Source organism: Borostomias antarcticus (genome assembly GCF_949987555.1).
Source record: "Borostomias antarcticus genome assembly, chromosome: 5".
In the NCBI taxonomy this organism is placed as follows: Eukaryota; Metazoa; Chordata; class Actinopteri; order Stomiiformes; family Stomiidae; genus Borostomias; species Borostomias antarcticus.
The window spans coordinates 25,899,613-25,913,977 of NC_140238.1; the positions used below are offsets into that span (position 1 = coordinate 25,899,613).

The window sequence follows — 14,365 nt, forward strand, 5'->3', positions numbered from 1 at the left end:
GTCCTCCTGCTGCCACTTTATTATTTTGTTAAATCAAGTTCATAATGACTTTCATAATGACTGCGTGATACACGCTCGTGATTCTTCATAGTTCTTTTTTCCTCTCCTCTCTGCCCACTTTTTGTGCTTGGCTGTAAGCCAGCGCACCAAAGACAGCAAATGTCTGGTTGTCACTTCCATAGATATGAACAAGAGATGACTGTTGCAAAATACGTTGTCACGTGACAACCGCTCTCCTCAGCGGTTTCAGTCAGTAAAAGTCACTCCGGGAAAATGCCCGAGTTCTGTACTTCGTTTGGCTGTGCAAACAAAAGAACACTTGACAATCGTCAAAAGGGGATAACATTTCACAGGTAACTGGCATTTTGAAATATTTTATATTATTTTATTTATATATTTATTTTATATTATTTATATTATTTTATAATATGTTTTAATTTTTTAATATATATATTAACTCTTGTATATGTGTCTGAAAGTGAATTGCTTCATGGTTTCCTGAAAATTATAGTGGTGATGGCTAGCTAGCTAGCTAAAGGGTGGCTAACCTTATATCAGTGAAGCTCCGTACCGGACCAAGATGGCGGTTGCGTTTTTGGTCCGGCAGCAATCAAATCAACGTCAATGCGGCGTCTAGTATATATGTCTATGGTTACTCCCTCCCTCCCTCCCTTCCTCTGTCGGTTTGTTGACCTGCAGTTCTATGTTACTACCACAAGAGGCAGTGTTTTTTTGTGCATGGTAGCGACGCACCAAAGATAGCACAAGAGGCAGTGGATTTTTGTGCATGGTAGCGACGCACCAAAGATAGCACAAGAGACAGTGGTTTTTTGTGCATGGTAGCAACGCACCAAGGATAGCAAATGTCCGGTTGTCGCTCCCTCCCTCCCTCCTTTCCTCTCTTTCTCCCTTCCTCTGTCGTGTTGTTGACCTGCAGTTCTATGTTGCTACCACAAGAGGCAGTGTTTTTTTGTGCATGGCTCGACTCACCAAAGATAGCAAATGTCCGGTTGTCACTCCCTCCCTCCCTCCCTCCCTTCCTCCGTCATGTTATTGACCTGCAGTTCGATGTTGCTACCACAAAAGGCAGTGTTTTTTTTTGCATGGCTGTAAGCCAGCGCACCTAGACAAGAGGCAGTGGTTTTTTGTGTATGGCTGTAAGCCAGCGCACCTAGACAAGAGGCAGTGTTTTTTTTGTGCATGGCTGTAAGCCAGCGCACCTAGAATAGCGTTTTTCCGGTTATCACTCCCTCCCTCCCTCCCTCCCTCCCTCCGATCAATGTTGACCTGCATTTCTCTGTTGGCACCACAAGAGGCAGTAGTCCCAACACACCAAAATAAAGAAGGACACCAAAATCAACCTGCCGATCTCCACTGCACAAGTAGAGTAGCGGTGAAAGCATAGGACGGGGTTCAAGGCCCCAGTGGGGATGACTTTATGGGACTATACCCCAAACGTCCACATGATCATCCTTTCACTCCAACCTTTCCCCCTTGCCTTATAGGTCAGATCCTGTCCCAACCCCAACCCTTATTCTAACCCCAACCCACACTAGGGACTGGACGAAGGACACCAAAACCAACCCGCAGATCTCCACTGCACAAGTAGAGTAGTGGTGAGAGCATAGGACTCCCACCCGGGAGACAGAGGTTCAAGGCCACGGTGGGGATGACTTTATGGGACTATTCCCCAAACCTCCACACGTTCATCCTTTCACTCCAATCTTTTTATCCCTTACCTTTGTCCAGAAACAGAAGTTGAACCAATTGTAGCAAAATAGCTAATGTTACAGGAATCATCAGTGTAACTGCTTTAGCCACTGACCGCTACCATTAATGTCATGGAAGCCGCTGCTAGTTGTTGTGAGCTCATGAGCTAACTGGGTATCTCGCTCTTATTGTGCTGGATTAGCATTGGAAGCACTGGAACTGATGTGTCCAGGCGATACCTATCTTAATTTAGGCTATCAGACATTATTTCATGTAATTTCAATTCACAGCTATTTCAGTGGCATGACTAGCTTCCGTCCTACCAGTCCTGAACAGAAACAAGCCAGCCATGCACATAAGCCAAGCTGGACCTGGCCTGGTTTTGAAAGTGCCTGCCCTTTTCCAAACAGTTTACAACAGAGAGTTCACAGAAGGTTAGGCTATGTGTAGCAAAAAGAAAAGTTTATCAGACAGCCTTTATATTACACAATTATGTTTTCTTGGGTTAAGGATACAATAACAACCTTTTTACCTTTACTGTAAAGCATTTTACCTTTACTGTAAAGCATTTGCAGCTATTTTTTCTTTTGGGCATTGAATTGTGTGATCAACAACTAATGAGCCTATTTCAGTATCAATAACCAAATATATTAGATTAATTGTGATGAATGAAATGTAGTTTTCCGAGCAGTAATTGTATGTTGAGCTCTAACTATGAATATCTATAAACTTTTATATTCTAACATTGGTAGACATTTTTATAATTTTAAAATCCCATTCCCGTTACCCAGGAAGGATTGTTCGTGGGCAGGGCCGGACTGGGTGGGGGGATGGCCAGTCCACCCGTTCGTGGGAGACATCATACGATTCACCAAAAATTCACGATTTTTGTTTCCAATTTTTAAATCCTTTGTCTTTGACACATTTCAAAGACAAGAAGCTCACCGAGGGGGTAGTTGGTGTCCGTTGGTGTTCTGACATCAAATTCGCCACAAAGTATGAATCCTGTAGGGTTTTATTGATCATTTTATGAAATCCATTGACTTGTATTGAAGCGACGTTGTAGATGTGTAGATCAATCCGCAGAGATGATTCAGGAAGCAGAACTACTTACGGTAGCTATTGTTATTGTTTATGTTGCTAGGCTACCTAGTTTGTGGAAGTTTACACACGTATGTGCTGCAACTAAATAGTTCTAGGCTTAATATTTTTAAAAAGCCTTTCCAGATGAACTAGAATCTTACTTTATATGTCAGAATGCCAACCAACACCTCGGTGAGTTTCTTGTCTTTGAAATTGAGAGTTTAACATGTTTTTTGAATGATTTTTCACGGTGCCCACCCACATCCATTGTATGACCAAACCGGTGGTAGAGCAATTATCAGACTTTCTCAAAAGTGCTAGTTTTGTCAACGTTTTGATCTGAACCATTGTATATGATCATAAGTAACCTTAAAACAGGGCTAAATATGCATTTTCCCTTTACTACTCCTTTAAGTGCTACACATGCCAGAGTGACTAAACTTTATGGTAGCCCTCCGATTGACGTTTCCAATGCTAAACTTGCTTGTCTTCCAGTGGTGGTCTTCTAACATGTCATTCCAAATGGTTCTCTTCTAACTCAATGATACCTGAGCAGACTGGTAAAATGTGGTTAAAGTACAGAACCAGAACCATTATTCAAGCAATCAGGACAAGAACGCATGGTACCATTCAACAGAGACTTTATTTCATGTTACATTTTTTTTAAATAATGCCTTCATAACGGTAGGTACGGTATATATAATGTAAATAAATACTGATAGTAATAAGAGCAGAATAAATTTACATTGCAACAGTCCCCAGGACCCTCATTTTTGCAAAGTGAATTTAACTATGTTCACTGTTCAAACAATAAACTGTAAGAAACAAAAAAGCTTTTAATTTCAATATTGCATCACAGCAAGCAGCCAAGATAGCTATTTTAATCAACATAGTGCATGTACAACACCAAATCAGCACTGATAACAATGATAATTATCACTAACCATAATCATAATAACATGATTCAGCACAAGCAGCAAAATATACAATCATTGCGTGCTATAAGCTATGACATTCAGATCCTCACCTTTTCGCCACGTAAGTCAACAACAGGTGATACACTCAGAACAATCTGTAATGCTGGCTTTGTAATTTACATTACATGAATGAAATACTATGGCAACAAGAGATGAAACATTGAGATACATTACATAATACAATGTTATATTTTGGCACTGAATTTTGTGTACACTGTATATAAGCCTCAATATTCAACCAAATATTTACATTCAATGTTTGTGTATGTTTTTCAAAGTGTGTGTATGTGTGTGTGTGTACTGGAGATAGAGTAATTAAGCAAGAGCTTGTGTATGAATGTCTGCATTCCTGTCTCTCCTTTTCTCTTTCCTTTATTTGATTTTACCCAGTCAGCTTCAAAAATACAGTACATAAAGTACCACAATTAAACCATGTATTAACCTTAGCCATTTCTCTCCAGTTGATGCATCTCCCCCTCTCTGTCTGTCTCTCATCCACCATATTACCCTTTGTAAGGCACCAGTCCTAATATGAGACAGAAAGTTGGACTGTGAAGATGAGCACACCACTGAGAGACGGTCATAGCTGCACCGATAAAATAAAATAAAAAACAGGCTTTCAATCACTGACACAAAGAGAGACAGGAATATTGGAGGGACAAAATTAACAGTTGTGAGGAATATGATGTACAGTAATAAGGAAAGAGCAGGAGTGAGATGTAGGGAGTAAAGAAGTCATCCAATAGAAAGAAAGCTGTTCCTCCCAGACCTCTGTTTGTGGTTTTGGATCATATCCATATTAAATGGACACTTCATACTCCCGTGTATCCTGGGAACCAAGACATAAAACGGTTAATTAAGAATGTTGCAATAAGTCATTCTCAGAGTTATAGCCTAGCCTCTTGTCTGAGATACTGTAAAACAGTATTGGGGGTTCAGACTAGTTCCTACTCCCTAATATCCATTGCTGACTGAAAGGGTTGTGGGGCAAAGCTCTCCCATGCAAATGGTAATGACCAAAACATTTTAAGCAGTGAGAAGCCTAATTTCTTAATAACTAGTTAATGTGCTTGCTGAAACCAATAACATTTGTGTTCCCTTGCATACTTAATTAGTACGCTTGCTGAAAGCAAGTCCACTTAAGTTATTTTGCATACTTTTAGTGGGCTTGCTGAAAGCTCCTTGTAGGGATATTATAGCTATTATATTATATAATAGTAATATACTATTACACTCCAAAAACTGCCAATTTAATTTCATCAAAAAGCTATGAAATGTAAAATCTGGAGAAGATAAAACCATTATTTGTGGGCCTTTCCATTAACAGCAAAAGTATCACTATGATTATTTTCTTTCAAAATGGTCTTTATTATTGTTCGGAATTGGCAACATCTGCTATATTTAGGGCACAGTGGCTACTAAACAAGGATTTATGAGGCATTTATTTGCAGTCACTGCTAATGATAGTTGGATGACATGCCGACAAACCGTGTGAAAGAGAATGAATCAACAAACTACTCCAGCAACATTTGTCTAAATGTTTATTTCATATTACCATACTAAAATAAATTTTTGCCTATTTCTAGAGACTTTAATTTTGACAGAGAGCAACAAAATGTCAATGATATTGAAAGAAATATATTCACCTACAGTATAGGCTATATACATCATTAAAAAATATAAATTTATTTCAGATTTTATCAAATTTGAATCGCTGTGTCTCAGGTGTTTGTCGTCAATCGTCGTCTACTTTTCCCAAAGTAGAAATTATTTGGTCCCATACAGTACTCTAGTGCAGCGGTCCCATCTCCTGACCCATTCGCTGCGAGTCCGCACGGAAAGGATCAACAACAGTAACATAATAATTATCGACGGGCGAAACGGGAGCGTTTTGAATTACATAAATATCATTTTAGCCCTATAGCTCAGAGTGTGAATTTAGGACTGTCTTCCATACCCGCGCTCTGCCTTCCATACTCTGGCTCCGTCCCATGCGCGTTCATGCAGCCATAGGCGATTTTACCCTCTGAGAGTAGGGGGGGCAACATTTTAACGTGAAAAAAAACAAAAAAACAGTTCTGCCGTCTCGTCCCATCTATTTACAAAGAATACCAGTTGTGAACAGTATGCTAATAAGAAATCCGTATGACAATTCAATATGTACAACGCATGAAACTTCATCTAGACACCACGAGCATGTCAATATGACTTTATGACCGAGCACTAGGCCATACCCAACATCACAACATCAAACTGCAACTGCCTGCTGGTGCTAGCTTCCTCGCCGATGATGATGTTGCTAGTGCTAGTGCTAGCTCCGATAGCCTCTGGAGCACTTCTGCATTCGATTGCACCTGCTGCGCTGTCATTTCGAGTGGTAGCTTCTTCATTAGCATTGCCAGATTTTATTTTATTTTATGAAGAAGTGGTAAATAGTTTTATAGCTCTTTTTGCCATTATGAGCAGGTTGGCTAGTTGTAGCTTGTTGAGCACTGAGCAGTACAGTCAGATCTCATTTTTTTCGACGAGTTGTGCCATTAGTGAATTATGATTATATATATATTTTTAAAGGTAGCCTAGTTTAAGTAATAAATACACTTTTAAAATTAATGATGATCTAACACAAACTGGTACAAACCACAATTATGTATTTAATAATTGTGTTAATTAGTACAATTTAAAAAAAAAAGAAAAAAAAAAAGAATCTGAGCAGAGTTGGGCTGTCCAATCAGGGGGGGCACTTGCCCCCCCTGCCCCCCCTATAAAATCGCCAATGCATGCAGCCTCTCTCTCCCACTTGCAAAGTCGCCTCTTGTTTCCTAATTATATGGTTTATATTAGACATGAGGTCAAACATCCCCGTTTTCATAACCTTGTATTGGCCGTCAAAGTCCATAGTGCATTCGTACAAATTGAAAATATATATTCTTGTTTTAATCTTTTTAAATCTAATGTTGTTTTGGTTCGATTTATTTAAGATCAAGACCTTAAGGCTATTTTGCAATATGCTAGTGCATTATGCGTGTTATTTTTATTTGCATTGTTACCTAGGCCCACTGCTAAAGGCCCACAATAAAGATGATTATGATACAATTATGTATTTAAATAATTTGGATGTATCACATGGATATAGGCTATTAGGCCTGGAAAATAGGATAATGTAGGCCTATCTCTATCATCTGGTGCAAATGTTGGTGTTCAAGTGGCAACTAAATTATATCCTAATATAATAGTAAAACACCACAGATCTGCTCAGAAAATTTGATGGGTTCTAAGTTGGGACCATGCTACACCCTTCCACCGAGTTTTGTGAAAATCGGTCCAGTAGTTTCTTCGTAATCCAAACAGACAAACGCACGCCATTGAAAACATTACTCCTCACCCTGCACTGTCGCTGGGCCGGAGGTAATGATTTTGCAGTGACTTGGGCTTGTATTAACTACATCTAGGCCTACATCTCAGGAGAGTCTTGCACATTTCTTGTGGGGGATGTGCATCTGGAATGTCAATTCTGCCCAGGACCCCAGTGACCCAGCGAAACATCTTTGTTATAACATTGCTGATGCATGGGACTGGTTGGGATCTGTAGACAGCCTACTGGTATTTAGCTCAATAGCTAATCATGTGTGCACAATTAATGTTAGCTAGTCCGCTAGTTACCCAGTTATACCTACTATACTGTTATGGGTAAAATAACTACATTAGTTTACAACATATGTAGCTAGCTGTCTCTATCTCTCTATGTCCATAATTGGCAGAGGATATGCTTAGTGTACTTTCTGTAGTTATTTAGCTATCTGTATGAAAACGTTACTTCGCAAGAGCTGCAACCACATACCCGCATGTGCATTATATATTTTATATTTAATACAGAATAGTGATTCAATGGTGCAATTGGTGTGTATAAATATAATAAACCTGACTCATAGTCCTTATAGTGCTGTTTTGGAGTAATTTCCTTTGTGTGCGTGTGTGCCAGATTGCTCCCACTCTGCTGTGAGGCAGCGAAGCACTCTGCCCTACGATGGCCATAGGAACAACGTGAGCGTGGTTGGTGTAAACAGAGAACATATCACTCCAATTTATTGAGAATTTATACGAAGTCTGTCTTGCAACAGGTGTATTGAATGTGACCTAGGAACGTCAATGATTAAACCAAGGACTCTAGAGCAGATTGGTGCCAAGTTTGAAAACTTTCAATTTCAAGTCATTGAAATGAATGGGATCGCCGTCTCCTCATTTATGACTTGTCATTTTAAACAGGTTATAACCCTGGATGAAAGAGCCATCTGTAATTTGTTGCAGTGTTCACTAGCTATTAGACTATATTGGTTGATGTATATTTCCTCAGATAGCTTGTGTGTAGTAGTGGATGTCAAACAGCCATTGATGTAGGCTAATGAGCTGGACATAATTTGGTGACCTAACGTTAGCTGGCAACACCAACGGACATCGTGTTGATATAAACACAGTTTAGGTCAATGTTTTTGGGTAAAACAATACAGTTAGGTCCATAAATATTTGGACATTGACACAGATTTCATAATTTTGGCTCTGTACTCTGGATTTGAAATGAAACAATCAAGATGTGCTTTAAGTGCAGACTTTCAGCTTCAATTTGAGGGTATTGACATCCAAATCAGGTGAACAGTGTAGGAATTACAACCAATTTTATACATGGCCCCCCCCTTTTTAAGGGACCAAAACTCATTGGACAGTTGGCTGCTCAGCTGTTCCATGGCCAAGTCTGTGTTATTCCCTCGTTATTTCATTTTCAAGGAGCAGATAAAAGGTCTAGAGTTAATTTCAAGTGTGGTACTTGCATTTGGAATCTGTTGCTGTCAACTCTCGATATGAAATCCAAAGAGCTGTCACTATCAGTGAAGCAAGCCATCACTAGGCTGAAAAATCAAAACAAAACCATCAGAGAGATAACAAAAACATTAGGTGTGGCCAAATCAACTGTTTGGTCCATTCTTAAAAAGAAAGAACACACATGTGAGCTCAGCAACACCAAAAGACCCGCAAGACCATAGAAAACAACTGTGGTGGATGACAGAAGAATTATTTCTCTGGTGAAGAAAGACCCCTTCACAACAGTTGGCCTGATCAAGAACATTCACCAGGAGGTATGTGTATCTGTGTCAAAGTCAACAATCAAGAGAAGACTTCACCAGAGCAAACAAATGTGAATGTCGACAAAAGCAGCAGGATGAATTCTGAAGTGTTTCGGGCAATATTATCTGCACATATTCAGCCAAATGCTTCAGAACCCATTGGACAGTGCTTCACAGTTGAACAATGACCCGAAGCATACTGCGAAAGCAACCAAAGAGTTTTTGAAGGCAAAGAAGTGGAATGTTCTGCAATGGCCAAGTCAGTCACCTGACCTCAATCCAATTGAGCATGAACTTCACTTGCTGAAGACAAAACTGAAGGTAAACCGCCCAAAGAACAAGCAAGAACTGAAGACAGTTGCATTAGAGGCCTGGTAGAGCATCAGCAGGGACGAAACCCGGCATCTGGTGATGTCTATGGGTTCCAGACTTCAGGCTGTCATTGACTGTGAATGATTTGCAGCCAAATATTTAAAACGACAATTTGATTCATGATTATGTTAATTTGTCAAATTACTTTTGGTCCTTGTGGGGGTACCACATAGGGTTGCAAGGGGGCAGAAAATATCCGATAAATTTCCGGAAACTTTCCCATGGGAGGTTAAGCTTGGGAATTGTGGAAATTTTGACCTTTTTTTGTAACCTTTTTATTTATATATATATATAGTCCTTATATATATATATATATATATACACTTACTTTAGGATTTTATCCTGTTTTCATCCAATTTGGTAGCCAATTGAGCCTGACCTAGTGTCCAATTATCCCCTATTAACTGTTGAGGATTCGGTCATACTCGGATCTGGCGAGACCGCCGGTCCCCGGTAGGCAGCTGCACCGGAACAAACACGATGCATTACACCGCTATACCACTGCAGACCCCTATAACAGGGAATGTAAATGTAGCCTAGTTGGGGAAAAAACATAAAATGCAGTTCTAGATCTTGCAGCGTGATCTTGCAAACAAACTGATTTAATGCAAATTCTGTTGAATTTCAACCCTGTACTGTGCATTCTTCCATCACATGCACAGCTAATTCCTAGCATCCTGCACACTAAGAGGGCTGTATAATACATTAAAGTTCTACTCACAAACGTATTAGGCAAATAATGTCTTTTTTTAAATGTGTATTAGAAATGTTTACCTGCATGTCTGCTTATGACAAACAAAATGTTTATATTTATGTCTGTTTATGACAAGGTAACTACAGTTGGTATAAATAACCCCAAAATTCCCAGTTTATTCCTGTTAATTCCCATAAATTCCTGTTAATTCCCATGGAAAGTTTCCAACTTTGAATATTCCCGGAATTTTGAAACCCTAGTACCACATATACAATTTGTTGTAATTCCTACACCGTTCACCTGATTTGGACGTAAATACCCTAAAATTGAAGCTGAAAGTCTGCTCTTAACGCACATATTGAATGTTTTCAATACAGTTTGTGCATTTCAAATCCAGTGTGGTGATGTACAGAGCCAAAATGATGAAAATTCAGTTTTTTATGGATCTAACTGTATCAAACGTTGACGGCCATCTTATTAGGATTGCTCATTGTTCCCGAAGTTGGTGAGTCAATCTGTGTCTGTGTGTGTCAGACTCACTGTCATTCAATGTTCGCCCAGAATAATGCAGGAAAGCAGACCTCTCTTCAGTGTTATCAGCATAGTGTATTGTCTATTAATGTGCAGTTTATATTGTAACACATGATTACATGCAATTACTGTCCCTATACCATCCATCAATCACTGCTCAAAATACTTAAGTTGACTTCAATGTAGCATCCATTCCAATTACTGCACCCTGTCACTGTCTTTCTTGCTCTCTCTCTCTCTCTCTCTCTCTCTCTCTCTCTCTCTAAGCAGATTACAATATATTTGTATCTTTCTCTAAGCATAGTAGAACTGTTGTTGACATTGTACACTCACCCCTGCCTCATATAGAGGGTTGTTGAAGTCAGACTCTACTGTGATTGGACTGTACGAGTGTGTGTGAGAGAGAGACTTCCAGAATAGAGGCTTCCACTGCAGTCTACATACACTGAGGAGAAGAGAGAACATGTCATATACTGCTACTCCAGCATAGGCAGCACTGTATATCAAGGGAAAGGGGTTATTCGTGGCTATAAAAATAGCATATACATTACTCCAATTACATAATTAAGAGATAATACCACTTTTAAGTAGAATTACACATGAAGAGAAACTATTTAGGTGAAATCATTTTGGTGAATGATTCAGCCAGCTCAACAAGCTTAAGGCTTTCTACTGCTGTTAGGAATTATCAAAAATAAGAAAGATAATTCCACTTAGATGTAAAGAGTTTGAAATGGGTAAATATTGATTGCTGTGTGAAATTGTACTTACTTTGTGTAATACATGTAAATTCCTCCAATCAGAAGGATGACCAGGACAATTGGCAGGACAATGGCCAAGGCTATGTTCTCACTTAACATCTGGTGGGAGGGCTCAAATGACTGTGACACTGAAAAATAACCCACATGATTCAAAGTGACATAAGGAGGGAAGGAAAGGTAGGGTTATGAAACATTTATTATTTATCAATCTAGATATACAGGTAATCAACACCGAATCCTGAGTCAGAAGAATGCCGCTCTGCCACTGACCACTTCTGATAAGCATTTCTCCCAAATTGAATTTGAATTTCACACACACACATACTATAGAGGCATTTAAGTAATGAACAATTTTATAGAGGGATACATTTACAGCATACACCATACAAGAGAGGGAGCAAGAAAAATCACCTTCCAATTTATGATCATCCAGAAGCTCCTCATATGCCACTGAGATGGAGAGATAAATATTATCATCCTTAAATGATTTTCAATAGTTTCAATTCACCAGCACAATTTTTAAAACCAACTTGACCCCCCCCTCCTTTATCCCTCCTCCCCAAGCTATTTGTGGATCAATGGAACCTTGGAAATGTTTCCCCCTTCTGCCCATGATTTAATTGGGCACTCCTACTTTCTTCTATTACCAATGAACATTGCTGGGATCAAGGAAATTGTTACCTTTGCAGAAGGGTGGTGGACTGTTCCACTGAGAGGGGTGGCCTGGAACACAGTTGATAATGACCTCCCCAATCAGTTCATAGCCCTCATAGCAGAAGAAACGCAGAGTCTCTCCAGCCTGGTAGCTATGCTTGTACAAGGTCTGGTAACCATTGTCTGGGACGCCTGGGTTTGGACATGGGTCATACTTCACTGTTTGGGGTGTAAAGAGAGAAAGGGAAAATTAGTTTTCTGATGTTCCTCATTATTTACATATTGAGATTGATCAGTGCAAGAATAAGTACTGTACCTAGCCAAGAGCACCCACACACAAATACACACACGCACCCACACACACACACCACACACACACACACACACACACACACACACACACACACACACGCGGGCAGGGTAGTGACTCACAAACACATTTGGGGCTGCGGTCGCTCCATTTCGGGGTGCCAGTGTCTCTTCCATGGCAAGTGATCTGCCCAGGACCCTCAAGCTGGTACCCTTGGTTACAGGAGAAGCGCACCACTGTTCCAACGGCAAAACCAGCTTCTGGGCGCACTGAGCGTGCTCCATTCACAACCTCACCCGGATCAGGACACTGTTGGACTAGAGTTAACATTAAGCAGCTCAGCCTCATGTTACAGTAAGTATGCATTGTCTCTGTATAATTAGGAATAATCCAGCGAAACAGTTAATGGAGGAACATTAATTAATGGAACATTAAGTCTCTTGTCTTTGCCAACCAAGTCTGGTTGGGAAGCCACTGCCAAAATAAAAAGAAGCAAAAACTAAACTAACTAATCAGAAATAGTATTTATAATTAGATATAAATAGTTTGTAATATATATAAATAATAAAATGACCTTGCCTAGTAGCCATAGTTAAAACTTAAATCAAAATTATGCAGTTTAAATTCAAAGCAGTGTAACTTCCCCGCCACATCATCTTCACCTTTAACACAGGTGGGTGGACTGTTGCTCCAAGAAAGGTCCCATTGGCAAGTGATGATGTCAGAGCCACTGATGTCATACCCCGGCTGGCACTGATATGTCAACACACTGCCCCTCACAGGAGATGTGTGGGAGGAGCTAATCCATCCAAATTCAATTTGAGGGAGGGCGGGACAGGTGTCGTTGGGCTCTACCTCTGCAAAGAAATGGGGGGAAATTTAAAAGCAATATATTGTCTTCCCTTCTAAATTTTGCTGACCTTATACTTTCCGCATAACAAATTACATGATCATTATTCAAATTTAGTCATGGCTATTTTTATGTATGTATGTATGTATGTATGTATGTATGTATGTATGTATGTATGTATGTATGTATGTATGAAACTCAGTGGAGCACATGAAACTCAGTGGAGGGTTGTAGCATGGGTCAACTTAGAACCCATTACATTTTGGAGCGGATCAGAATCACAGGACAGGTCCACGAGCCACCCAAACACAGCTGGTCATTCACCTCCATTCATTTTTTAGACCAAGTTTACGCTAAAACTACCACACTGATTTTCATGAAACTCGGTGGATGAGTGTAGCATGGGTCAACTAACAACCCATTCATTGTCAATAGGGGGAATTGAAACGGCCATATCTCAACATGGGAAGGTCAGCTGAAAATGATCTCCATCAATCAACAACATGGGTAAGTCGAAAATGAGGCCCTACTGTAGTTCAAAAATTCCAGCCTATCCCTTTAAGACTCGTGTTGATGACCTCTCAAAAATCTGAGACCTTGAGTTGCATATTTGTACAGTACATAATTAAGTTCAAGCTTCTACCTCCACACACCCCCCACCTCACTCTAATTTTAGAAACCAAACACCTAGTTCTATATAGGTGTTTATTTTGTGTCTGTTGGTTTCATGTAGAAAATAGTGTAGAAAAGAGAACCTGGGCTCTTAAGCTTCTTCCCCTGTATAAATAAAGGATAATACATACCACGATAGTGAATAAGGAATCCCTGGCTCAGAATGAAGGTGGAATCATCAGGGTCACTCTGGAACTGAATGGTGACTTCTGAGCCCCCTGAAACAACCTGGAAACGCTCTCTGGACCCCAGGTACTGGCCAATGACATGAGACATGAGATCATGTCCATCGAAAATTGTGAGGACATCATTGTGACGAATATTTAAGCTTCAATAGGGAGAGACAAAAAACAGAAACAAGAACAATCTTTACATTGCCTGACAATAGCTTGCAGAAAACAGTTGACAGTTATGTAAATCTGCTTTTAAAAGAAGTCAACACAGATGCAAATGCAAAGCTCTAAATGCATTTGTTAAATGGAGTCGGGACTGAGCCTTTCTCTATAGATTACCATGTAATTACGTATTACAATGTTGTAACCACAAACATTGTTATTTTAATTATTTTAATCTGAATTAAACCATGTTACGAATTACAGCAACAAAGTAATTTCGGTATTGATCCAGTAACAAC

At 39.7% G+C, this 14,365-nt stretch overlaps 1 protein-coding gene across 1 annotated transcript in view; it reads right to left on the reverse strand.

The window, feature by feature from the left end:
- Window positions 1-3,429: 3,429 nt before the first annotated feature.
- sez6l2 (seizure related 6 homolog (mouse)-like 2) overlaps window positions 3,430-14,365 on the reverse strand; it is a 29,023-nt gene continuing 18,087 nt past the window's right edge. Inside the window, exons 12-19 of the mRNA XM_084437715.1 lie at window positions 13,863-14,059; window positions 12,872-13,066; window positions 12,332-12,526; window positions 11,927-12,118; window positions 11,657-11,695; window positions 11,256-11,373; window positions 10,818-10,929; window positions 3,430-4,599 (exon numbers count right to left, since the gene is read on the reverse strand). Coding sequence (XP_084293841.1) covers window positions 4,570-4,599; window positions 10,818-10,929; window positions 11,256-11,373; window positions 11,657-11,695; window positions 11,927-12,118; window positions 12,332-12,526; window positions 12,872-13,066; window positions 13,863-14,059 — 1,078 coding nt within the window. The 3' untranslated portion in view covers window positions 3,430-4,569. The remainder of the gene's footprint in view (window positions 4,600-10,817; window positions 10,930-11,255; window positions 11,374-11,656; window positions 11,696-11,926; window positions 12,119-12,331; window positions 12,527-12,871; window positions 13,067-13,862; window positions 14,060-14,365) is intronic.